General features: G+C 56.0%; 3 protein-coding genes across 6 annotated transcripts in view; 1 reads left to right on the forward strand and 2 right to left on the reverse strand.

The window, feature by feature from the left end:
- Positions 1-3,055: 3,055 nt before the first annotated feature.
- Positions 3,056-9,977, reverse strand: LOC126637224 (sestrin-3-like). 2 transcript variants are annotated; one of them, XM_050310276.1, is made up of 9 exons: positions 9,820-9,977; positions 7,365-7,568; positions 6,981-7,163; positions 6,622-6,858; positions 6,430-6,541; positions 6,085-6,203; positions 5,487-5,677; positions 5,044-5,188; positions 3,056-4,481 (listed from the first exon to the last, which is right to left on the reverse strand). In XM_050310276.1, exons 1-9 carry the CDS (start codon positions 9,883-9,885, stop codon positions 4,392-4,394), a joined length of 1,347 nt encoding a protein of 448 aa, XP_050166233.1. In that variant the 5' UTR covers positions 9,886-9,977; the 3' UTR covers positions 3,056-4,391. The 2 variants fall into 2 exon arrangements, with proteins under 2 accessions (XP_050166233.1, XP_050166231.1); XM_050310274.1 differs by having other exon boundaries at positions 6,085-6,221.
- A 1,881-nt stretch (positions 9,978-11,858) lies between these two features.
- IL2RG (interleukin 2 receptor subunit gamma) lies at positions 11,859-15,570 on the reverse strand. Its single transcript, XM_050310277.1, is given in 9 exon segments — positions 11,859-12,062; positions 12,166-12,250; positions 12,323-12,419; positions 12,833-12,995; positions 13,100-13,242; positions 13,380-13,564; positions 13,786-13,876; positions 15,442-15,550; positions 15,553-15,570. Coding segments are annotated over 9 exon segments (1,089 nt in total). The 5' UTR covers positions 15,565-15,570.
- The window catches only part of MED12 (mediator complex subunit 12), a 37,591-nt gene continuing 25,925 nt past the window's right edge, over positions 13,393-25,058 (forward strand). For all 3 annotated transcript variants that reach the window (XM_050310271.1, XM_050310273.1, XM_050310272.1), the window contains exons 1-9: positions 13,393-13,524; positions 16,307-16,639; positions 16,914-17,018; positions 17,795-17,986; positions 19,757-19,916; positions 21,219-21,394; positions 21,655-21,765; positions 22,359-22,613; positions 24,795-24,941. In XM_050310271.1, coding sequence (XP_050166228.1) covers positions 16,541-16,639; positions 16,914-17,018; positions 17,795-17,986; positions 19,757-19,916; positions 21,219-21,394; positions 21,655-21,765; positions 22,359-22,613; positions 24,795-24,941 — 1,245 coding nt within the window. In that variant the 5' untranslated portion in view covers positions 13,393-13,524; positions 16,307-16,540. The remainder of the gene's footprint in view (positions 13,525-16,306; positions 16,640-16,913; positions 17,019-17,794; positions 17,987-19,756; positions 19,917-21,218; positions 21,395-21,654; positions 21,766-22,358; positions 22,614-24,794; positions 24,942-25,058) is intronic.

Here is a 25,058-nt window from a genome sequence, read left to right on the forward strand (position 1 = left end):
CGTGAGTAAGCTTTTATCTTTGCCTGCATACTCCAAATCCTCCATCAAAAAAGGAAGGTTACTACAGCTGTGGAGGGGTTTTTTTTGTGTTGGAAGATAATGGCTCAGAGCTGCCCATTAAAAGGGATGTGAATGTCAGAATGTAAGCCAGGAGCTGGCTGGGACTGCTCAGAGGCCTCTTGGGCAGGAGAGGACTTCAGCTGAGAACTTCAGGGAGGTCCTTCCTTGACATAAGACAAATAGTAATGGAGATACAGTCTGAGCAGTGAAGCAGCTTGTGAGGAATGTGCTGGAGCCCTTGAATCAAAACAGGAGGTCATTGCAGCAGGTTTTCCTTCTTGCAGCTGGGATGAAGCTGGAAAATGTGCTGTTCCCTCTGCCCTGGGGTTGCTTTGTGCACCACAGCTCAGGAGAGATCTTACAGAAGAGGAGACCAGTTCAGAGCCTCAGTCATGTTGCTGTGGAGTGGTGGCAGGTAAGGAAATCAGAGGGAAACGAGGGAAGGAGTGTAGAGCATGGATTCCACTGGCCTGGTTAGACACACAGAGAGCAAGTCAGGGATATCCTAAAACTGCTGAGAATAAATTCTGGTTCGTGAAATTGCACAGTATATGTACAGCCAGGAAACTTGCATTCAAAGCCTTGCATAGTCAATAATATCTGATAACACTCTTGTTTTTCAGTGGTATTCTTTACAACAGTTAATGCAAATAACTCTCAAGGGGTCTTAAGGCTGCTGCTTCAAGATTTAAGCCAGTCTCCAAAAATGGGGGGTGAGGAGGAGATCCTTAGGGGAACTGTCTGTCCCTCATCTGTTCCTTGGACACTTCTTGGGGCCTCCTGCAAGCACATAATGGTAGGTGCTGTTGGAGAAACCAGATGCTGAGGATTTGCAGTTGTTGATTGGATCAAAGTGTTCAAAACTTGACATAGGACAGGGGACCATGCATTCCCCCAGTAGCATTAACACTTTTTATGCCTATTTGAGCACTGGGGCTGGGACGTTAAAGCATTGCCAAGCAGAACAAAAAGCAGAGTAGATGCCAGGCTAGGACCTGGATTGGCTCAGGGTTGCTTTTGGTGTCTGTGACGCTGTCTTCTGTAGTCACCAAGAGCCCTGCTGTGTCCTAACAGTTCTGTGGGTTCAGTGCCCCATGTTTGCACCTTTCTTACAGTCTTGAAGATCTCGTAGCTCTCCGAGCCATCACCACAAGCATTTTGACCTACGGAGGAGTTGCCTGCAGAGCAGCAGCACGTGGAACCAGTGCAAAAAATTTTTAATAGTTTTTCTGCTCAATTTTAGTTTCTGGACAGAGTCCTGCTCTGCCCCAAATGCCTGCTGGTTGATGGACACCTCTGTGCCACCAGGGATGGGACCACCTATGAAAGCACAGCGGGGAACTCTGATGCCCTGTGTCATGTCCTTTGTGGTGGAGGAGCTGGGGTGTGAGGAAGGCAGGCTGGGGAATGGGGATGTGGTGGGTGCACACTGCCTGCTCCAGAGCCATCCTCAGCCCCCACGTGCTATTGTGTTCCTCCTCCCAGCTGAGGTGAGAGCAGCAGCCGTGGGCCTGATTTGTCATGGGTGGGTTGCAGGACCCGTGGCAGTACCATTGCTGCAGTGTGACTTGGTGTTCTCTGTGGGCTTGGACACACCATTCCTCCCACTGTGCAGCTTGGGAATGGCTCAGCTCTTACAAAAGCAGTCCTGGCTGCACCTGCCAGCACTTCTTTCTGCTACAGGCTTTGCAAGAAACTCGGTGACTGCTTTGGACGTGTGCCTGCAGCCTCCCCTCAGTAACTCCAGGTACAGTTGCAGTGGCCTGGCTCCCACGTGGGTGTGCAGGACATCCTGGAGGGTTCCTGCAGAGGTGATGTGCCTCATGTTCTCCTCCTTCCAGCCACAGAGCAATAGAGAGGAATATCCCAGTCAAAGGGCACGGGGGGCACCAGGGTAGGGGCCCAAGCGTTGAAGTTGCCAGACTCGTGGCGTGCCATGTGGGACTGCCTGAGGCTGGCAGCCTTCCCTGGCCTTGCCAGCAGCTCTGCTCGTTTCTGGTCAGGGTTGACAGCCCAAGGAGCCCTTCATCTTGTTGGTGTGACTGGTGCTTGTCTGCAAGCCAGAGCGAGTGGCAGCTGCCCCAGCTCCTGCGTGGCCAACCCTTTGTGCAAGTGTAGGGGGATGGGGGCAAAAGGCAGCCAGTTCCACACTGGCTGGGACAGGCAGCCCTGCACCCCCAGCCAGCACTGTTGTCACTGCCTTGTGACAGGGAGCAGTGAGCCCTGTGGAGAACTGGCTGCTGTGGCTCATCCCAGCCCTGCAGGGGACAGAGCTGCTTTTGCAGGGGCAGGGGAGAGGCTGGCAGGCAGCTAGGCTGCCATGGTTAACCACTGCTACTCCTGACAGCAAGCAGTTCACCCAGCCCCCTGATCCCTGCCCAGCCCTCACTAGGGCTAAATGATAGTACAGCAGTGCCAGTCCCAGCACTGTCCAGCCAAGTCTGGTGGCAGCTGTCCCAGAATCAGTTATCCTTGCACTGGTGCCACTGTCCCAGCACCAGTACTGACTCAGCTCGTACTGCCCAGCACCAGTTGTCCTGACATTTTACTGCCCAGGCACCAGTTTGGCCCAGTACAAGCTGGCCCAGCCCCAGTGCAGGGGAGCACCTGCAGTATGGCTCAGGAAAGAGTTGGTCCTGGTTTCTGGCCTTGCTCCCCTGGGAACAACCAGCTCCTTCCTCGGGCACACTCCTACAGCGCTGGAGCACTGCAGCCCCTGGAAAACTTTCCTCTTCTCCTATCAAACAACACTGCAGCAGTTGCTCATCTGAGCACAGGAGGACAGAGCTGACCTGTACAGGACAGGTCCAGCCTCAGTGAGCTGGCCATGGACCAGAGCTGTCAGCACAGGACCCCACCATGCCTGAGAATGTTGCTTTTCCTGGAGCTTGGGCCATCTCAGGGCTGCGGTCAGCCAGGCACTGCTGTCCTGCCTTCAGAGCAGCCACGCAGGGTGGAATCCCCTTCCCAGCATCTGGCAGAAATAAAGCAGGCATCCATGTCAAACATAATATATTTATAGCAAAAATAGGCTTTTTCTGTAGCTTCCATACACAAGGTTTTCTCCCCGTACATTTACGCAGTAAACAGGCCGACTGCAGCAGCGCGCGCTGGCTGACTCGACAGCTGCCTTCGCTTCGGGCTCCCACTTACAACGGGTGGCTTCATTCCCCTGTTGTGGCTGCTCTCCAGAGCCTGCGCTGGATCCCTCACACCTCCCCAGCCAGGGGCTGTGGCATGGCCAGGGAGCAGCCCAGGGACACACGGGGAGCGATGGTGGAGCTTCTGCCCCCCAGGCAGAGGGCAGGGCTGGTGGATGGGCTGCCTCTGTTCAAATGGGGGCAGGATCAAGGAGAAGCTTCCTGTGCTTACCCTGTACTGACCACAGGCTCCTCCACCATGCTGTTAAGCAGCAAGTGACTGGGCACAGGACCTCAGCCCTCTCATGGTGGTAAGAAGACACAAACCTTGTTAAGTCAGGAGGCCTTCCTTGTTCCTGCCTCTGTGCTGATGGGAGGCAGAGGAAGGGCTTAGGACTGCCCTAAGTCCCCTGCAGAAACCCCCAGTGCCTGAACACTGTCAGAGACCTTCTCACCCTGCTGTTGGAGAAGGCAAAGCATTAGGACACTCTGCCAGCAAGAGCTTCACAGTTTGGAGTTTGCCTCGGGTCATCTCTTGTCCATCCCAGAGGGGTTTGGCACATGGACCTAAAGGATATTATGTGCAGGCAGCAAGTGCATCCCATTGCTGTCCTGGGCTGGAGAAAGGCCCTTGCTGGGAGCCAGCATTTCTTGCTGCCTAACCACACAACTCAGGACATTGCAACACACCCACACTCTGCCCATGCTGTTCCCAAGTGACAGACATCACCCCAGTGAGGACAGGTGCCCAAGGGTGGCTTTGCAAGCAGGGCAGCCACTGCAGCACAGGGAAGGAAGCCAGCTTTCCCCTCTGCCCTCCCTGTGGCACCCAGGCCACCACACCACCTGGGCAAGGAGCTTCTGCTCGTGGGAGAGCATCCCTCTAATTTGGCCCCAGTCCCCTATTGCTTCCCTCTCCCCCCATGTTTTTGGCAGTCCTCCTTGGACACGTTCAAGTCTCCAGCATCTCAGCAGCACGGACTCGCCTCACAGTTTGGTAATTGCACGTAACGGGGCCACTCAGTGAGCCCCACAAGGCGGGGTGGGGGGGGAAAACCAACAAAAAGGAACAAGACAGTCAAGTAAACTAAATTGAGAAATCCCTCGCCGTGGGTCCCAGCGTGCCGGGTCCCGCAGGAGTTCAGGGAGCGAGGGCGCTGCCCGGCCCTGCCGCAGCGCAGCCCCCGCCGTCTAGGAGATCATGTACTGGGTGATGGCCTGCAGTGCATACAGCAGCTCTGCCTGCATCCGGGCCTCCAGGATGAGCAGGTTCACGTGGACCTACAGGAGAAGCAGAGAGAGGCTCAGGCAGCTGCAGTGTGCCGTGGGCAGCGGGGCGAGCAACCGCTCACCTGGGCGAGCGACTCTTTTGGCCTGGGACAAAATGCCACCCATTTTTTCCAGCTCAGGTAGCTCTCCTTTCCCCCTCCTCCCAGTCCTGCAGGCTGTGCCTGCTTCCCACAACAACATGCCAGGGAGTCCCCTGCATACATGGCAGCAGCGTGGCCAGGCTGGCACCAGCACAGTCCCCAACAGCCCCAGCAGCCGCTCCTGGGAGGTGCAGCTCGAAGGAGGGCTTGGCTGGAGGCATCACTGATGGGCTACTGACCTTGGAGATCCCTGTGCTGCTGGTGGCCCCTGTGCTCATCACACTGCGCAGCCCCATGCCATGCTAAGCCCAGCTCCTCACAACCAACCAGTTTCCACTCCCCACCCCACCTGCCTCATACTGGTTTGGTGGCTCAAAGATGTCCCATATACCCCCCAAAGCACCCCAGTCTGCAGCCCATACCCGCTCCCACCCCCACCGTGGCCTCTCAGAGCCAGGGGACAGCCATCCCACCTTTTCACTGTGCTTGAACTGCTTCCAGAACCTGTCAAACATTTCTGAGTTTGTCTTCTCTGGGTAGCAGGTTACAGTTTTAATGTAAACTTTGAGCATTCGCTCCAGGAGCTGATTCACTTCTGCATAGTCATAATCATCGTACCTGTGGGGAGCACAGGGGTGAGTCACGGCCAGCACGTTGCCTGTGGTCTGCCTGGGGCACAGCCACGGGGCAGGGGACACATGGCAATGGCCACCAGGCACTGAAACCCTGTCCCCAAAGCTCCCTGTCCCAGCCAGAGCAGCTGAGCATCTCTTCCCTGCCTGTCCCAACCTCCAGGCAGGCCATTCACCTCTGTCCCTTTCCCACACTCATCTGCAAGACAGCCTGAGTCCCCTACCCTCCTCCCACCTGGGTCAGCTCAGTTTCCTCCCCTGGACCACGAGGTTGGTTTCCCTACCTAATGCCAAACATGCAGTGGATGTAGTTCCAGATGCCCCGCTTGAAAACAGAGGGCTCACAGCCCTGCCGCTTGGCCATGGCGCTGCTTTGCAGACCGTCCACCATCCTGAACTTCTCATCCAGGAGATGCCCGATGTCAGAGTAGAGCCGGTTGACCAGTGAGAAGCCATGGTCTTCCCAGGAGTAATCCTGTTGAGTACAGCAAGAGGCTTTTGCAACTGCAAGAAGGAGCTTGGAGCATGTTTCCAAGAACAAGGGCTGGAGACCCCAGGACACAGCAGAATTCAGTAAGTTTGCTCTGGGGGCACCTCTGCCACAAACCACAACATCCCTTTATCAGGCAGCCTTTGAATGATTTTCACCCTTGCCACTGTGAGGGCCACGCAAAGAAATCATCAGCCCTTGGGGACAGAACTCATGGGTCACCTCCCTCTTCCCAACGCCAGCGGGGCAGGTCCCCTCTCAGAGCTGGGCTTCCCCACTCAGGCATTTTGCAAAAGCAGCTTTGCCAGATCCACCCTGCCACCAATTACTGCCACGAGGAGCAGAGAGGCAGCAGCTTGGGCTGCTGCCCACCGAGAGAGCAGGAGCCTTACCTGGACTCTGAATACCTGCGTCTGATCCTCGTCGCGCCGGGCAAAGTCCTGGTACCCAAAGTCAGGGTCCTGCATGTAGCATGCGAGGTTGGTGGCACCGGTGACTTCTCCATCAGGATCTGCAAGAAAGGAGAGCCCTGCAAATGGGTCAGAGTGGTGCTCAGCTGCCCTGCTCCCAGCCACAGCAGGCACCAAAAGCCAGCCCTTGCTGTGCCCCATGTGCATCCCGTGAGCCCCTCTATGAAGCACACACGTCGTGGAAAATGTAAGGCATGAGGGAGAAACCCCCAGCTCTGCCATACAATCCCCCACCCTGCACACCCACCTCCACTCCCCGCCCCTCACCTTCCTCTCGGTCCTGCTGCAGCAGCCTCATCTCCTCCCTGCCCTCGGTCTCCACGTGGATCCGCTGCATGCGCTCCCGGAGGGAATCCAGCTCCATGCAGGAGTCCAGGGACTGCACAGACACAGGCTGGGGGTGAGGGCAGCAGTGGTGGCTGCACCCCCTCCCCAGCACACCCACCCTCGGGGGCTCACCCGCTTGCGGTTGATGCGCAGCAGCTCCTGGCTGCAGCTGTTGCCGGTGGTGGCTTCGCAGAAGCACTGGTTCCCGAGGGACAGGCCCTTCAGGGAGCCTCGGCCCCCCAGCCCCTCGTCCTGCTCGCAGCCACAGCCAAAGACAAAGCTGGCGAGCGCGTGGCAGTGTGCCAGGAGGACGACAGCGTGCACCAGCTCCGCCAGCGACCAGCTCCACTCGCTGATCTTCAGCAGCTTCTGCAGAACACAGACACACCAGCACTGTGACACAGGCAGGTGGGCAGGGTGCTGGCAGCCTCTGGGGACACTGCTGACCCCACTGCTGCCCCGGTCCCTGGCTGACAGCCCTCCCCCAGTACCTCAATGTGCTCCTTGGTGATGAGCCAGGGCCGGTGTGCCAGGATCTTGTTGATCTCGTTGAGGTTGCGGAGTTTGGGGGGGATGAATTCGAGGCCACGCAGCCACTGGGGGTCACCCCCTGCCCGCAGGAACTGCAGCACGTGCAGGTTCACCAGGTACCGGCACTGGTGCCGGGCAGCCGCCTGCAAGGGCAGCACATCAGCGTCCCTGCACCACGCAGGCACCCCGGGACCCCGCGCCCACCGCTCACCCAACCTCCAGGACACCACGATTTTGGCCTCTGATGAGAAGCCTGTGACACAGGCTGTCTGCTGGAAGGACAGGGGAGCCCCCAGGGCTGAGCAGAGCCCCGGTCCCCTCCAGCAGCTCCCAGCGGGGCTCACCATGATGGCGATGTAGTGCCGGCAGTCAAAGGGCAGGGGGCCATCCATGTGCATCAGGTAGTGCTGCATCTTGAGGAAGCTGTCCAGGTACTGTGGGTGGTAGCCCATCTGCTGGGTCACCGCCTCCAGCCGCCCCCGGCTCGCCAGCACCTTCACGAAGAGGAACTGGGGGCACTCGGGGTCGCTGCCGGACATCTTCACTACCTGCAGGGAACACACTCTGCTTGGATCTCCCCAGAGCAGCCCCTGCTGCAGCAGCCCACCCCAGCCAAGCCTGGGCTCTACAAGAGATCCCCTCTCCTGGCTCGGTGCTCCCAGAGGGAACACTCCTGGAGCCAGGCAGAGCACTGCTCAGCACAGGCACTGCTAGCAGGACAGGTCATAAGACACACAGGTTGGCCTCTGCCTGGGAGAAGGTGCATGAAGCAAAGGATCAACTAGGCATGATGTTTCCTTGCAGTGATGCAGGGCTGGAGCAGGGGAAACATGACATGAAAGACATTCCAGAATGGAGCAGCCTGTCAGCCTTACCACTGTGACCCTGCACTGCCAGCACTGAGCCCTGCCCAGCGCCGAGATGGGGGAGAGCAGGTGCTAACCCACATCACACAGAAAGTCACGGCTCCTGCTCACCTGGGGGAGCCCAGGCAGCACCCTGGGATGCACAGGATGCATCTCTCCCATGCTTGAACTGAAATCTCCCCTGAGAAATTCTGGCCCTGCTGATCCCACCATCATGTTCCTCCCACCCACCTCTCCAGTGCAGTCCCCCAAAGGATGGTGACTGGGGCACAGCAACCATGGTGGCATAGCAGACAACCAGGAGCACTTCTGCAAACCACCAAAGCCATGAGATGTGTGGCAGAGCACCTCGGGGTGAGGGGGAGACAGAGCAGGGATGAGCTGTGTGGCAGCACAGAGCAGTTGCACCCACAGAGGCAGTGCACAGGAAGCAGCTCTGGCTATCTTCCACCACCCTGCACTTCTGCTGAACACACCATCGCTCAGGTGTCAAGGGATTTACTCGATGACATTCAGAGCATCAGCTTCCTCTGGTCAAAGAGGTCCAAAAAAACCCAGACCTCAAATTAAAATGGAAAGAGAAGAGGAAGCACCAGCTTCTCTGTTCCACAGGAGAAGGTGCAAGCCAGAAGTGACCTGTGAAAGCACCCTGAAAAGTCCCTCTGCCTGGGGAAATGAGCTGCCATGAGGACACCCATGGAGCTACAGCCACTGGTTTTCTCCTCCTGGTGGGCAGAGGAACTGGGGGCCCTTCCACTCCCCCCAGCAAGAAGCCATGCAACCAGCCCACGGCTCAGCCTTTGGTGCTGCCAGCTCTCCTCACTCTGCTTGTCCAGGTGATGGTGGAGAGAGCAACTCGGCAGACACGGCTTGGAAGGAGAGGATGAAGGAAGGTGCAGGGCAGCCCCCGACCTTGGCCCCTGTCCTGCCCACTCCCAAAGGCACCAGCTCAGCCCAGGGTGTCTCCTACTGGGACCACCTGCCACATTCCCGCAGTCCTTCCTCCCCAGCCTCTCCTGCCCCCAGTGCCACCTTCCTCACCTTCCTCGGCCATAACCCTCCTTCTCCTCCTCCCCTGCACTCACTTGCACTCCTGGGTGGTGGGAGCATCGCCTCCCTCCCCGGGGTGGCTTTCCTATGTCCAAGCCCCCTGAACCCCAACAGGCACCTCGACCCCGTACCCACCACCAACCTCGCCCCCTCCCCACCCGGCGGTGCTGCCGGGGGAGCGGTGCCCCGGCGCTCCCGCTCGGCAGCCGTGAGCGCACAAAGAAGGAGGGAGGCTGGAAGAGCCCGGCCGGCCGGGAGCGAGCCCGGGCAGCACCGCGATGCGCGGAGCGGGGCATCCCCGCCGGGGCTCCATCCCTCCGCCAGGCGAGACCGTGGCTCCGCCGGTACCGGTGGCCCCGCCGGTGACATTCTTTGGAGATGCTGCCGCGGCGGCACCTCTCGCCCAGCCCCGCCGGCCCGGTTTTCGAGGGGACGGGAGGAGAGCCCGCGGCCGGGGCCCCCCCGGCGGTACCCGGGGCCGGTACCGGGGCCCATTGTGCGGGCGGCGGCGCCGGCAGCGCCCCCGGCGGGCGGCGCGGGCAGTGCAGGCGGAGAGAGAAAAACAAGTTTGATTGGCAGTGATGGAGCCACGGCGCCTCCCGCATCCCGCACAAAGGGGACGGGGACGACACCGCCGCACCGGCACCGGTACCGCGACCGGTACCGGCACCGGCACCGGCACCGGCAGCAACAGCAACCCGCCGGCCGCGGCACCGTGAGAGCGCAGCCTCACCCCACCGGCCCCGCGCACCGCCAGCGGGCAGCGGGAATGCCCCGGCCTGCCGGTGCCGCAGCCGTGCCGGGCCGGTGGCGGCCAGCAGGGCGAAGCCCGGTGCTCCGGTACGGGCTGCCGGTGGCAGCGGCGCGGCGGGGCGGGTCCTACCTGCCCCGGCAGCCGCTGGCATCGGCTTCCTCGGGGGTGCTCCACGCTCTGGGGACACACGATCATGGTGAGCCCGTGCCGTGCCGTGCCCGCGCTGCCGGTGCCGGTGGCAGTGCCGGTGCCGGTGCCGGGGCAGCGCCGGCTCCGCGGCGGGCACGGGGGGCGGGCCCGCCTGCGCCAATCGCCGCCGCCAGGGGGCGGCCTCCGCCGCGCCGCGGGGGCGGGGCCGGGCCGGGCCCGCTGTCAGCGCGGGACACGCCCCCGATCGGGATCGGGATCGGGATCGGGAACGGGATCGGGAATGGCGCTGGGAACGGCGCTGGGAATCGGGAACGGCGCTGGGAATCGGGAATGGCGCTGGGAACGGCGCTGGGGCACGGCCCTGCTGAGCAGAGCCTGGGCCGGGGGGGCAGCCTGGAGGCTCAGGGGTGACCTCATCGCTCTCTACAAGTCCCTGACAGGAGGGTGTAGCCAGGTGCGGGGTCGGGCTCTCCCCCCGGACAACCAGCGACAGAAGGACTGGACATGGTCTTAAGCTGCACCACGGGAGGTTTGGGTTGGACATTAGCAGGAAATTCTTCACGGAAAGGGTGGTCAGGCATTGGAATGGGCTGCCCAGGGAGGTGGTGGAGTCACCGTCCCTGGAGGTGTTTAAGGAAAGGCTGGATGTCTCACTTGCACTTGGTGCCGTGGTCTTGGCTGATGTGGTGGTGGTCGGTCATAGGTTGGACTCGATGATCTCAGAGGTCTTTTCCAACCTGATTGATTCTGTGATTCTGTAAGAGCAGCTGCAGCCGGTGTTGACCACAAAGCTCTGGTTTCCCGCAGGGACAGCAGCAGTGGCTGAGGGCAGCAGGTGGCCCTGGCAGTGGCTGCAGAGCCCAGAGCCAAGCCCACTGCACAGGGAGGCCTCAGCACATCACCCAGTGTGCAGGGAGCACCATGAGACAGCCGGGAGGGGACTCATCTGCATGCTTGATGTTGATTGATGTAAGCCTGGGACAGTGGGGCTGGGACAGTGGGGCTGGGACAGTGGGGCTGGCTCCTGCCTCACAGCGTGTGCAAGGCCAGAGGTGTTCAGGAGTTGGGGCTTCACTGGTGCTTCCCCCAGGCCCTGTGTGACAAGCCTGGACAAGCCCCTGGTGGCCAGAGCTTTATTGCCACGGGAAACCAGCGAAGGAGCAGCGAGGCCTTGGGGGAACTGCCAGGCCTGCCCAGGGCCCCAGGGTGACACAGTGGCTTTCTGTCTGAGCTGACAGAAACAGGACGCAGGAACAACCACAAAACCACGGATGAAAGGCAAAGAGGAAATTTATTTTCATTACCTCGAAGACTGGAGGATCCCCCAAGCAGCACCCGGGCAGAGGCAGACAAGCAGGGATGCAGGTACTGTGGAGCTTGGCCCGTGCTGGAGGATCGCTGAACCTGCTGTCTTTGCCTGTTCATCAAGGATTTGTGCAGCCCTGGTTTACCACTGTGATTTGATCTTTCCCACAGCAGGGCAGGAATCTCAAGCATGTTAAATAAGGTGCCACCAAGTCTATCACAGGCCTGTGTTATCTAAACACAGAAGTTCTACTTGCCAAACACACAAGGCTAAGCAACTAAGAGTATGGTATATATGTTTCTCTACACCCAGCTGCAAGTCACTCGAGCGTGTTTACAATTCTCCTCGGGTGTCTTCCATTATTTTTCCACTCTCGGTCCTCCTGGCACTCCTCATCCCCCATGTCCCCATCAGTTTGCCAGTGTCCCTTGCCTGCTTGCCAGGACACGTCCCTGGGTGTGGGCTTGTGGGCACCAGGGCACCACCAGTGTCCCCAGTGCAGCCCCCAGGGCACCCAGCACAGGGTGCTCCTCCAGCAGCTGCAGTGCAGCGCAGCCCCTGTGTCACGGGGGGCTGAGTGTGGCCATGGCAGGAAGCAAAACCAGGAGCATCTGTGGGAGGCATGGCAGGAGCAGGGAGCAGGGAGCAGGGCCTGCAGAGCAGGGAGGTTTTGGGCAGCAAAGCTGTGGAGCGTGGGGGGTGCAGGGGTGTGTCACACTCTCCCATAGCTGTTCTTGTAGGGGCTGTGCTCGCTGGGGGCAGCTGGGGCCCCGGGCATTGCAGATGGTGGGGGGTTGCTGCTCTCCCAGAGGGGTTCGTAGCTGTCCTTGGGTGGCAGCTCGCTCACATAGCAGATGTGCTCGCTGTAGTTGGGCTTGAAGCTCTCCACGACGTCTTTGGGGACTCCAGCCCATTCCTGCAGGGAGCAGAGCAGGGTGAGAGGAGCGACCACCCAGCCCAGCCCCAACCCCACAGTGCGGGACAGACCCAGGACACAGGGCCACTTGCATCCACCTCACCTGGAAGTTGCCATTGTGGGTGATGAAGAGCTCATCGAAATTCTTGCTGGGGTTGGGAATTCGGGGCATTAGGATGACCCATATCCTGTGTGGGAGAGGTTTGTCAGAGGGCAAGAGCCTCAGTGCTGCTGCCCCCTCATCAGCCCCCCACACTCACCTTTCCATGCGCACCAGCAGGATGAGAAGGACCAGCAAGGTCAGGCAGGAGGCAATGGGGATCAAGACCGTGTGGATCCAGAACCAGTGCACTGTGCCTGGAAAGAAGCAAGGTGACACTGACCCCCAGACAGCACACCACCATGGCACTGAGTGGCCATGGCATTGTTCTGGGAGCAGAGGATGGAGAAGGAGCCCATCTCCGAGCCCTGCCACGCTACCACCACAAATGGCTGGTGACCCTGCCCTGGCCCAGCAGTGCCAGGGCAGCCCTCCAGTGCTAAGAAACCCCTGGCAAAAGTCAGCAGGTCCCACTGCTGGGGTGTGTTTGGCTTCTAGAAGTACAAAGCAGCAGGGGCCGATGCTGCTGCCTGCACTCCAGGTGCCCGGACAGGTTTTGCCTCTACAGCTGCTGCCTCAGGCCAGTTCTCTACTTGCTTGGCCATCCCTCACCTGCTGAGCCCTGCCATGCTCCAGTCCATCCCATCCCACTGCAGCCCCCAGGGCCTACCCTTGCTGGTGGAGTTGCTGCCCCAGACCACGGGAACGCTCCACTCGCTCCAGAGCTGGGTGCTGCCGCAGTATTTGTTGATCTTGCTGCGCACGTAGAAGGTGTAGAACTTCTTGTAGTCCACGCTGGGTAAGGAGAAGACATCTCCATTCACCGAGAGCTCCTGCAGAGACATGAGGCGTGGCTGTGGGCTGGGACTGCCATGGGGGCTGGTGCACAGCTCCTCCCGGGCACAGCCACGAGGGTGCCGTGCCCAGGGCCTCTCACCGTCCAGTCGGTGTCCTTGTTGCTCTTGTACTTCACGGTGTGCTCCAGGCACTTGGCTTTGGGGTATGTGGTGGCCCAGGTCAGCTGCAGCTGATTGTTGCTCATGTTGTGGATGGTCAGGTTGACGGGCGCCTCTGGTTTCACTGCAAGGCACAGGCGACACCCGGTGAGTGCTGGCCCCACGTCCCCGTGGCCCTGCTGCCAGCTGGGACCTGATGGGCCAGCCCTGGGGGACCCACAGCCTTGCAGAAGAGAGGGAGTGCCCCCCACCACTCTGTACCCAGGTCCTGCAGCTCCATGCGCTTGCTGGTGATGTTCAGGGTCCTGCCGCCCATGCTGGCTTTGAGAAGGACATGGAAAGGCTGGAACTGGATAATCTCGTTCTGTTTGAAGTGGCAGCCGACCCTGACGCCCTGGTCCTGCAGGTAATGCTTGCACTCCACCTTGTTGGATGTGTTCCTGTACCTGTGCCACAGGGAGTTACCGGGGCTCCCCAAGGCCTCACATGCCCCAGCCCTCCTGGGGACCCCTCTCCTCAGCACATCCCATCCTGCTTGCCCTGGACACAGAGCCTGCCCCACTCTGGGCTCATGGAGGAGGAGCAGCCTGATGGGACCAGCAATGCTGGCAGTAGCTCCCCCAGGGCCCCACTGCTGGGCACAGGGCTGTGGAGCAGGGACACCTACCAGTAGTAGAGGGAGTAGTTGGCCGTGAGTGTCGCTCTGCTCCCCCACGTGCAGGTCATGTACTCCTCGTTGAAGAGGACACACTCCACCTCTGCAAGCGACAGACACTGCTGGGCATCGTGGTGGTGGTGGGAGGCTGTGCCAGGGCTCAGAGGTGCACCAGGGACACACGGCACACGCCAAGGTCCCTGCATATCCCCATGAGCCTTTCTCCATCTGAGCCAAACAAGCCCATCTCTTTCTGACATAGCTGTGTTGGTGATGCCCGGGCTGCCAGCAGCCCCACATCGTCCTCTAAAGGACTGCTGTCTCTCCCACATCTGTGCTGTTGGCTTTTCATGCTGTGGATATGGTGTTTCACCCTGACTCCTCCATCTACTCCCCTTAGTCACCCCACAACTGCTGTTTGCAGCTCTTTGGTGGGACAGGATACAAATCCTTCTCTGTCAACCCGTTTTTGTTTGTCCTGTGAGAAAATCAGAGTTGGTTTTGTTTGGTTTTTTTTCAGTATTTGCTCCTGGTGTCTCCATCCTGGCTAAATTCATCTCCCTGTTACCCTTCTTGCTGATGTGTCTCTGTGTCTGGGTGATGAAGGCTGGGCTGGGCTGCTTCCCACCACAGCCCCTCCGCCCCAGGCTGAGCCCCCGAGGCTCCATCTCTGCAGGAAACTCGTGCTGGCTCCTCTGCCCCAGCCCTGGTTCCTACCCATGTAGCCACATCCTGGGCTGGCAGGAGGCTGCAGGGGCACAGCAGCAGGGCTGGTCCCATCAGTTGTGACACCACAGCTCTGGTGCTCAGAGGTACAGCTCGCTGGGGGACGAGCTGCTCTGATGGACTGAGACACCTCATCACAGAGCTCTCCCAAGTGCCAGCCCAGCTGCTCACAGAAAATGAGAGGTTTTTCCCCCTAAAAACCAGGTAATGGGACATCTGGTCCCATCCAAGGTCCAAACATCAACCAGAACTGCAGGAGCAGGAGAAAGCCAGAGCCAGGCTTTTCTGAGCTGTATTTATACAGGATGCAGCAAACAGGCTGCGCTCTGGCTGTTTCCGCACGTGAAGATGAAGGGCACCTTCCCAGCAGCCCAGCAGGCCCAGGGATACAGAGGGGCTGTGTTGCCACAGAAAGCTGTTGTTTTGCTGACAGCCAGCCAAGAGGTGGACTTTCTCCCAGAAAACAATGGCTGGGATGAGGGTGCCAGGTGGAAAGAGAAGCTGCTGTCTCCCGTCCCCTTCCTGTGCACAGCACTGCTGATGTGACCAGGACGGAAAGGGCAGCTGGGGCAGATCCAGCGGCCTGGCCAGCACCCACGGATAGCATGGGCCTGCCAGTAATGGGGCCAGGAGCCCTGCAGGCCTAGTAGCCACGGGGCTGGTGGCGTCAGCAATGCTCCATTGCTGGGGTGGGAGCAAGGACACCCAGCGGGGCTCCCCGGCACAGCCCGTCTCTCCTGGCAGCCCCTCTGCAAGGGGCCGTGTAGGTGCCAGGGGTCCTGGGGCTTTAGGGGGTCGCAGGGTCTCTGGTGCAACCCCCAACAGCGCGCCAGCCCACACAGCCCCACACCCTGCCCTCCTCGCCCGCCATCTCTGGCTCCATCCCCACCCGCAGGGGGTCTGCGGCCTCCCACCTCCCCATGGGCCCATGTGCCCCCTTACCCGGGTGGCTGTGGGCAGCAGCAGGGCAGGGACCCAGCCCGCAGAGGAGGAGGAGGAAGAGGACAGGCAGCAGGAAGGTGGCAGGAGCTGCCATGGTGGGGCTGGGCTGGCCACGGGGCGCATGCGAACAGCCTCGTGCCGTCCTGTGGCTTCCGCCCCTGCTTCCTGCCCCACGCACCGCCTGCTCCAGGGGGGCCACCCCATGTGCTGCTCCAGGGCCACTCTGGGGAGAACCACAGCCCAACGCAGGCAGGCCCCATGGCTCATCCCACTGAGACCCCACAGCTCATCCCACTGGGACCCCACAGCTCATCCCACTGGAACTCCATGGTTCATCCCACTGGGACCTCACAGCTCACCCCAGTGGGATCCCACAGATCCCACTGGAACCAGACAGTCCCAACCCTCTGGTCCCATTTCCTCCTGCCGTGTGCCCGTGGCTCAGCCCGCCCTGCCGCAGGGATCACCCTGCGGGGCTGTCCCCAGGAGCGGGACTGCTGCGGGGACCCCAACCCATAGCCCGGCCGCCTCCCTGGGAACTGGGCAGCACCGGGGCAGTCCCGGCGGGGCTGTGTGTGTCCATGTGTGACATGACCGGTGTGCGGGGCGCCGGGGACGATGGGGCGGTGGCCGCAGGGGGTGTGGGAGGCCGGGGTGCCGTGGAAGGTGAGGGGATGTTGTTGGTCACGGGACCCTCGGGCGGCCACGTCCCTCCTCGGCACTTTCCGGCGCCACTCGGGGCTCTCCGTCCACCCCGAGTCCGGCTTCGGGCCTCTCCGGCAGCGCCCGGGAATCTCCTTCCTTTCTCGGCCTCTCTTCGGGTCTCTCCGCCTGTGCTCGGTCCTTTTCGTCTTTACTCGACCAGGCGTCGGCGGCACTCGGTTCTCTCCGGTAATACTCGGGACTGTCCGTCCTCCCACGGCCCAGCTTCGCATCTTTCCGGCAACACTCGTGTCTCTCCGTCTGCGTTCGGGCCTGCCCGTGCTCCCTCGCGCGGCTCCGGCGGCTCTCGGGCCGTTCCGGCGGTCCCCGCCGTGCCCGGCGCAGCGCGCAGCGCGCAGGCGCGGGCGGCCCCGGCGGCCGCTGTTGTGGCCCGGCCATGGCGGCCTTCGGCGTCCTCAGCTACGAGCACCGCCCGCTGAAGCGCCCGCGCCTCGGCCCGCCCGACGTGTACCCGCAGGACCCCAAGCAGAAGGAGGTGCGGGGGCCTTGGGGGGGACGCGGGACAGCCGCGCCGCGGCCGGACCTGTGGAGGCGGCGGGGCGGGGGTCGGGAGCGGGGCCCGTCCCGCCGGGCCCGCGTGTTGGGGGGCGCTGGGCGGGCCGGAGGGGCTGCGGGGCCGCTGTCCCCTGGGCGGGGCAGGGCGGCGGGGGCTGGGGGAGCAGCCGGGCCTGGCCTCGCTCGGCCCCCGCTCTGGCGGTGAGCACGGAGGGGCCGCGCCGGGCCCCTCTGACCGTCCTTCCCCCCCGCAGGATGAGCTGACTGCGCTGAATGTCAAGCAAGGCTTCAATAACCAGCCGGCGGTCTCCGGGGACGAGCACGGCAGTGCCAAAAATGTCAATTTCAACCCGGCGAAGGTGAGACGGGGCGTTTAGCAGCGTGGGCTGCGGGGTCCTGGGCAGCCCTGGGTCTTAGTCCTTCCTCTGTGTCGAGAGAACCAGGAGACCTTTTCCTTTAGGATGGGTGGTTTTAGGACCTGACCCTCCCTTCCTTTGCAATCCAAGTTCTGCATTCTTTTAGAACTGTGTCCAACCTCTGCAAGAGAGTTCCTGCCTTGCTCTGTACATCGTAGGGGCAGGTCTGTGTCTGCAGTCTCAGTGAAACCAGCATCTGGGACTCCCCGTGTTCTGCAGTTAAAGCAGAAGGCTGCAATCCCAGGAGAGGAAAAGTTCTTACTGGTTTGGTTACATCATGGTCACGGTAAAAGAGAAGTAAGATTTCTTGAAACATCTGGCAGTTTAAACAGGGGAATTACATAAGAGGCTTCAAGTCCATTTTTCCAATCTCTGAAATCAAGATGTTGACTTCCTGGCCTCCCCGACAGAAGGGCTGGTAATGACCTGAGTTGGAAGGCAATCAATGAGCACAGGATATTTGTTTTTCTTGGCTGGCTTCTGTCTGAGAAGCGCCTCCTGTCTGGTTTGATAGGTATTTATGAAGTGCTGTGTCCATCTGCAGTCCCTGCTTGGTTATTGTAGGAGTTGTCTGGGAGCATTCATCTCTGCAAGCAGAACAAAGGAAATTACTGGCAGGTGTTTTTTTGTGTCTGTGTTTCCAAAAGCCGATACTTCTGGTAGGAGCGATAAATAAGATTTTAAGCGAAATGTAATGAGTCCTTTTCTTTCCCTTGCAGATCAGCTCGAATTTCAGCAGTATTATTGCGGAGAAGCTGCGGTGCAACACCCTGCCTGACACGGGGAGGAGGAAGCCCCAGGTGAACCAGAAGGATAACTTTTGGCTGGTGACAGCGCGTTCTCAGAGTGCCATAAACAACTGGTTCACAGACCTGGCTGGAACCAAGCCCCTCACTCATCTTGCTAAGAAGGTATGGTACAGGAGAGGCGGCCTGGCAGGGCAGAGAATTTAATCTGGGCTTGTTTCTGAAGTGTTTCAGGAGGTTTTTACTGTTTGGAGAAGTTTCTTCTCTGTACATCTCGTGTAGCTTTCGGCTCGAAGAGTGGATCTGGGACTTGTAGAGCCCTGACTTGTGGAGTGGATCTGGGACTTGTAGAGCCCTGCCTTTGCTTTCTCCCCCCTCAGAGAACTGGTCCCTCGGCTTGTTGTTTGGAGGTGTGTCCAGCTTTGCCTTTTGGCTTGTAGGACACGGCTGATTTATTTGAAGGTTCAGACGTGTTTCAGAAGAGCTGCCACTGTTGGCTTTGGTCTGTTGTTTAGATTAGGACATTTCTGTTGTGGGGTGTTTCTCAGGTTGTCAAAAGCCATAGTTAGAATTACTGAAAATAATCAGCTAAGTGATTTCCCAGAGTTCTGTTGCAGTGACATATTTCTGGTTTTAAGCTGAGGAGGGTATGTGTGCTATCACTTGGTCTCTGCCAGGCTGCAGCATTTCTGTGCCCTGGGCTCTAGGGGTAGATATTTCCCTTGTAGCCTTGAATTCTGTAGAGTATGAAAGGAGGGTCTCCCTGCATTTTATCAGGCACGACAGCAAGGGGAGAGAGCTCTCTCTCAGGGGAGGTCAATGAACAAGGAATTTGGGAATCTGGTATGCCTTGTGGAAAAACAGAACTGCCAGTTGTGAAATGGTAGCGGAGCATGGGGTTTAGAAGCTGGAATTTGTCTGTTCCTTGGGGTTCTGAGTCATTCTTGGGGGGAAATAAAGTAATCAGACTTTCTCACAATCTCTTTATAAACTTGGTCCTTGTGTCTTTTCTTTGGCTGTTTCCTGCCACTTTCCTGAGGTCATTGTGAAAGCCTGAACCTTTCAGGGCTTTCCCCAGTTTTCCTGTAATGGGCTCCACCAGTTTCCATGGATTTAGACGTGAAAGCAGTGCCTGTCAGTGGCCAGGTAGTCTGTGCTGTTGTGTCTTGGAGGAATCAGAGTAATTGGGAAGAATGTGAGAAGCATAGCGGGTAAATGATTGAATTGTCAGTAGTTCAGGGACTTAGAGGGATCTACCAGATGGGCCTGTTCTTTGTGGATTTGTTTCATTGCTCATTTATGCTCTCCAGAGTATTGTGTGGAAATGAGCCCCACAGCTGTACTTTTTCCTGTGGTGTGGTGTTGCTTCCTGGTTTACAGGTCTGCACTCTGATGATTTCACTGGTATCCTCCTGTATTGGATCTTGATTTTTGAATCTTGGATTGATGAATTCCTTCCTACTTTGGTACTCAATTTCCCTGTTTCTCACAGTCTCCTGTTGGGTATTCCTGATATTACAAAACTTTTGTAACCACCGTGGTTACAAAGTGAAGAGTCCTGTGTTCAGTCTGTACAGCAGATACTCTGTTTCTGACTCAGTCCTTTGCATCTTTTGTAGTTGTTTAGATGCTCTCTGGAGGATGGCCTCCAAGATATTTGCAGCATTCAGGGCATGGATTTACGGTGATGTAGTTATGTTTTCTCCTTTCTTTCAGTTTGTTTTGTTTCTGTTTATGCTGAAATGCAGCTCTGGTACTGCTGCTTTCTGACCAGAGGTGAATTCTTGCAGTGGGCTTTTCGAGATACAGAACAACCCAGTGCCTCTTCTCTTTTTACCTTCTTCTCAGCTTGCAGCACCTGCAGCAGATGTAGCTGCTTTGGAATAGTTCCCATCCAAGTTCTTGGCTCATTCCTCCCTCTCAATTCTGTTACAGGTGCCCATCTTTAGCAAGAAGGAAGAGGTCTTTGGTTATTTGGCAAAATACACCGTCCCAGTAATGAGAGCAGCGTGGCTTATCAAAATGACTTGTGCCTATTATGCTGCCATCACAGAAACCAAGGTGAAAAAGCGTCATGTCATCGATCCCTTCATTGGTAAGCACTTGGTGTGAAGCACTGGTGTTGCCCTCACAGGTGTTTCCTTCACAGCCTGCTCTTGATTACGAAGAGGTAGCCTGAAAATCCATATAAACTTGTTTCCTGCTGATAAGTCCTTGTGTTTTGATGTGCATAACTGAAACAGGCCCACCTGTGAGGGTACACAGTTGAAAAATAAGTCTTAGCAGCCACAAAGACTTCCTGAGAGCCTGCCTCTGCTTTCTCCCTGTTGAGTTCTGAGCTCCTTTGCTGTATAACTTGTTTTTTTCTTACCTTACAAAGACTGTAAATGACAATTCAGAGATGACTGATTAACTATGAGTTAATGAGTATGTTTCCCAGAGAATTTTGGTATGTTAGTCCCTGTCTGTGTTTCCAATTTCATTAAGCATTACTGGATCCAACATCCTTTGCATCCTGGCCTGCTCCAGATTGCTGCAGTCTGGGAGATCTCCCCTGGCTGTGTTCTGGTTTGTATGGCTGGGACTGCAGGACTGCTTTGAAAAGCAGTATTAGCAACCAAAGTCCATGGATTACTTCCCACCCCAACCTCCCCCTCACCTTATTATTTATATCTGGTATAAAAATGACACAGGCTTATTAACTCTGTGTCTGGAGGTTGATTGATCTGTTACATATATTTATTCCAATTGCTTTCCTGTTCCTTTGGGTGTATGTCCCTACTGCTGATACTCTGTGTTGTTTGTTTTCATGTTATTGCATGATTTGCCTTGATTCTCCATCTGCATTGTCCCAGAGGAGTGTAATCATGCTTTCACTTTAATTGACTTTGTCTCTTACACACTTAATTTTTGGTAAAAACAATTCTTTTTTAAAAATTGTTGATCGTGGCTTTGCACTGATAGCTGGAAGAGACTAAGAACAAGTTCAGACCTGAAGTGTTTCCAGTGTTTCTGCTGTCTGTCAGATTACTGAGGATGCTAAACTAGACTGGCCTAACACTGCTCTCCACTAGAAAGTCTTTTCTCTCTGCCTGCTGATTCTCAACAACTGCAGTTGAGGAATCTTTCTTCTCAACTTTTCCAGTACAAAGTACCCCTGCCCCACAGACTCAGAAGTTTTTCCCCTTGTTCTCTGTTTCTGTGGATGTCTCTTCCTCTCTTGCACCTCCAGGCCACAAGCAAAGCTAATATTGTGGCCCTCATTTTTCTTTCTTTGTCTTTCTGTCCGTTTCAAACGACAGGAACATTTTTGGGTTTCCACCTGTGCACCAGCCTGGTTCTTTCCTGCTCCTGTTTACCACGGTGCTCACTGGTAACCTGTTTGTTTCCCCTTCAGAATGGACACAGATCATCACCAAATACCTGTCAGAGCAGCTGCAGAAGATTGCAGAGTTCTACAGACAGCTCCCAGGGCAAGGCTGTGGTTCACCATCAGGACCAATGCCCCAGGAGGTGGAACAGGCTTTGAAGCAGTGGGACTACAACGAGAAGCTGGCTATGTTCATGTTCCAGGTGAGGGACCTGGGGGGCTGCTGGGAGGGCTTGGGAGTGGATGTCAGGTGATTTATTTCTGCAGGGTATTCTCGTTCTGTGAATAGACCATTAGGACTAGATGCATTTTTGAGCTCAGTATTAGAACAGGGGTAGTACAGAACTGTGTGAACTCCCAGAGTTTTTTCCACTGTTGGAAAGCAAGCTGCTGCTGTTCTGCCTTACCTCAGTGAACGTTACTTCAACTTGTGTTCATGTGCTCTGCTTTTATCCATGTGCAGGATGGAATGCTGGACAGGCATGAATTCCTGACGTGGGTCCTCGAGTGCTTTGAGAAGATACGGTCAGGAGAGGATGAATTTCTGAAAATGCTCCTACCTTTGCTGCTGAGGGTGAGAAATATGAGCCCAGCTTGCTTTAGAAGAGTGCTGACTTCTGCTGTTGTCAGTCCCCTTCCTATTGCCTAAGAGGATGATAAGCTATTTTGCACCAAGAACAGCAGGGAGTGTCCCTGTGAGCATCCTTCTTAGCTCTTGCAAGGATATCTTTTTAGTCCTTCTGTTTTTTCCTCTCCTTTACCTTGTTCCCCTGCACTGGGTTTGGTAATCCCTACCCCCCTGTCACAGCTGTGACCAGTACATGGGAGGTGCTTCTCTTTATTTATTTCTGTTGCAACAGATTCTGGGCAAACCTTTGAAACCCTGAAGGAGGCTGGGTGTGGGTACATTTTTATACATGAAGTCATTGCCATAGAGCATTTCAAGGTGTTTTTTTCTGGTGCTTAGAAGCCAGTGGGTGATCCACGACGCTGAGGAGCTCTGCAAAAAGGCGCTACCTTGAACCCTCGACCTTCCCAAAGTACTGCACTGTGTGGCACTGCCTTGAAAAGGCAGTGCCACACAGTGCAGTACTTTGGGAAGGTCGAGGGTTCCTCCTGTTGTTTCTTGTGGCAAGGCTGATTTCCCCTCTCCCCTGTTCCCTGCAGTACTCAGGGGAGTTTGTGCAGTCTGCCTACCTCTCCAGACGTCTGGCCTACTTCTGCACCCGCAGGCTGGCGATGCAGCTGGACGGTGCTGGGGGGCACCCGCCGCACATCCTGTCTGCCCAGACGGGGAATGCGCTTCCCTCGACTCCCACCCCTCAGCCAGCTGCGGGGAATCCTCCTCCCAGCCCTTTCAGCGACCTCCTGCTGTGCCCCCAGCACCGGCCCGTGGTGTATGGGCTCAGCTGCATCCTCCAGGTGGGTTTAAGGAATGATGATCGTGGGGGTCAGCAGGGACGATTTACACCGTGTGCCGTCACAGAAAAATCCTCACGGTCTGAGTCGGCAGCTTCCTGAGTACGGAAATATCAAACCATGATTGTCTTTGCTGATGTGTTTAAAGAGGTTTCGTGCCAGACATCAGTGCTGTAGCAGCGCCCTTGACTGAGTTGCTTAAGAGAAATGGGTTGGAATAGAGCCTTTTGCTCTACTCACAGGTGCCTCTCATGGCTGGAAAGCTTCACAAAGGAAGGGATGAGAAAGACAGGGTTATTTCATCTTGAGTGTGTCAATAGCAGGTTGTCATTTAGGAGAGGAAATTATGCCAGAAATGAAAGTGCTTTGTAATTTTGTCAGCTCTTAAAAGCCGACATCCCCTCATCAGAAAAAAGTTTCCACAGGAAAAAAAAAACAAAAACAACACAACCAAACAACCAGCACACACAAAAAAACAGCCCCTCCCACTTTATGGAAGAATTTAATGGTTTAGGAGTAGCAACAGGCTGTGAAAAGGAACTACTCTCAACTCATAATCTTTATACTTGTGATTGATTAAACCTTACATTGCAATAAAAGGGTGAAGCTACCAAAGCCTTATTGATGGGTGTTGTTGAAGGGCAGGTGCTGTTGTGACACTGTGGGATTCAGTCCTTACTGTCCTTGTGTCAGAAAGAGATAGATGAGTTCTGTTCAGTGTGTGTATTCATTCATGACTGTGTTTTTCTCCTTCAAGAGGAGAGTGACTGGGTCAGGTGGGTCCATGCAGAAAGAGTAGAGTTGTTTTCTTCCAGGGAAGAAAAGAAACTTGTTAAAGCAGAAGAGGTGCCAGAGAGTGCAGGATGGAGCAGCAGTTGGAGAGGAAGAGAGCACAAAGCTTGGGAACCTGCTGCTCAAGAGGGAAACTTGAGATGAAGGAGCCCTGACAGGAGCAAGAAGCAGCCAGCCAGCTCTCAGACAGGGTAGAAAGAAAATTCCTATAGTGCAGTTGGCTAGAAGTCAGGATTTTTCTACAAGGATTAGAGAACAGTGTGGGTTTATAAATAACACTTTTGCATTCCTGTTAAGTCTGTCTGGGTCACTTTCTGTTAAAGAAGTTGAGAGGAGTTTTTTTTTTCTATTTTCTATGTGATAAAACATGTCTTTTTAATATAAAAATCCTCTATTTGTGGAGCTTACTTTAGGGGAATATCTGAGCATATATACCTCAAAAGTTTGTCTGATTTGGGTTTGAACACAACCTGCTTAAAAAAGTGACATTGGTTAATGATGATCTGATCCTTAGTATGTCTCAGAAGAGCTCTTCTGATAGATCTACAGATCTTCTGATCTGCAGATGATAGATAAGGCTGAGGCAGAATAAGATCCAGTGGTTGGAAGTTTGAGCTGGGTGAAGTCAGGCTGGAAAGAGATGCATTTCTAACACTGTGTATAATTGACCTTGGCTCAGATGATCTCAAGATATGGCAGATTCTCTGGTTTGAGTGTTTAAATCAGCCTTGGTTGTCTGTCTTTAGTGTCTGGCTCTTTGTGAGCCAGAAGCTGTAGGGGAGTATTGTAGGAATGGTTCAGTGAAGTTTTGTCTGTATTTTTATGAGTGTACAAGATTGTAAAAGAATAAGAATGCGTATAACATGGTGTTGTTATTTTAATAATCCCTATAATCACACTTGTGATTATTAAACAGTATTGTTATAATTAGTTTGGGTCTGTTACTCATATTTCTTCTCAGTCTTTACTCTTTTTGAGGGCTGTAAATCCCTCATATGAATGCTGCTCCTGGACCAAGAGAGTTGGATTGTGCATTAACTGTGTGAGCTGTAGAAAATAAGTTCTGTTTAGAAGCAGTGGAGAGCTCTGCAGCAATGTGTTGCTGCTTTTGGATAATGTGGAACTCCGGTCTTGGCTTCCAAAGAGTACCTAGGGCAAGAAACTCAGTGCAGCAAAAAATTCTAGTTTACTCCTTTCTACTCTGGTACGGTCCAAAGACTCTTTCGTAGCTTAGAATAAAAAACCCCCACCCAAATAGTAAATATTTTGTTTACAGGATGCTGAATGCCTGGGCAGTAGGGTAAAGTAGTGGTTAGTTCTGTAGAAAGTTATGTAACTTAATTGTTCTGACCTTGATTTGCTCAATGACACTTCCCTTCCTATCTGTTGCAGAGTATAATTCTGTGCTGCCCCAGTGCCCTTGTGTGGCATTACTCCTTGACTGATAGCAGGATAAAAACTGGCTCTCCACTGGACCACCTGCCTATAGCCCCATCCAACTTGCCCATGCCAGGAGGGAATTCAGCCTTCACCCAGCAGGTGAGCAACCTTCAACAGCGGGAGCTCTTGTGGTCTGAGGTAATAGCTGTGCCACAGCTCTTTGAGAGTTTTCTTTTCATGTTGTGTGATAAGCAGAGCTGGAGGTGCTGTCTCGCT

The sequence above is a fragment of the Myiozetetes cayanensis genome, unplaced genomic scaffold, assembly GCF_022539395.1.
Source record: "Myiozetetes cayanensis isolate MyiCay16 unplaced genomic scaffold, myiCay2020 scf15, whole genome shotgun sequence".
NCBI lineage: Eukaryota > Metazoa > Chordata > Aves > Passeriformes > Tyrannidae > Myiozetetes > Myiozetetes cayanensis.

Bases quoted from the DNA above. Each gene is read 5' to 3' on its own strand.
- LOC126637224 (XM_050310274.1), bottom strand. From the start codon at position 9,885: ATGATCGTGTGTCCCCAGAGCGTGGAGCACCCCCGAGGAAGCCGATGC. The intron at 6,542-6,621 runs GTGAGCCCCCGA...GTGTCTGTGCAG, and splicing joins TGCGCATCAACCGCAAGCGG to TCCCTGGACTCCTGCATGGA. The intron at 6,222-6,429 runs GTGAGGGGCGGG...ACCCATTTGCAG, and splicing joins GCAGCAGGACCGAGAGGAAG to GGCTCTCCTTTCTTGCAGAT.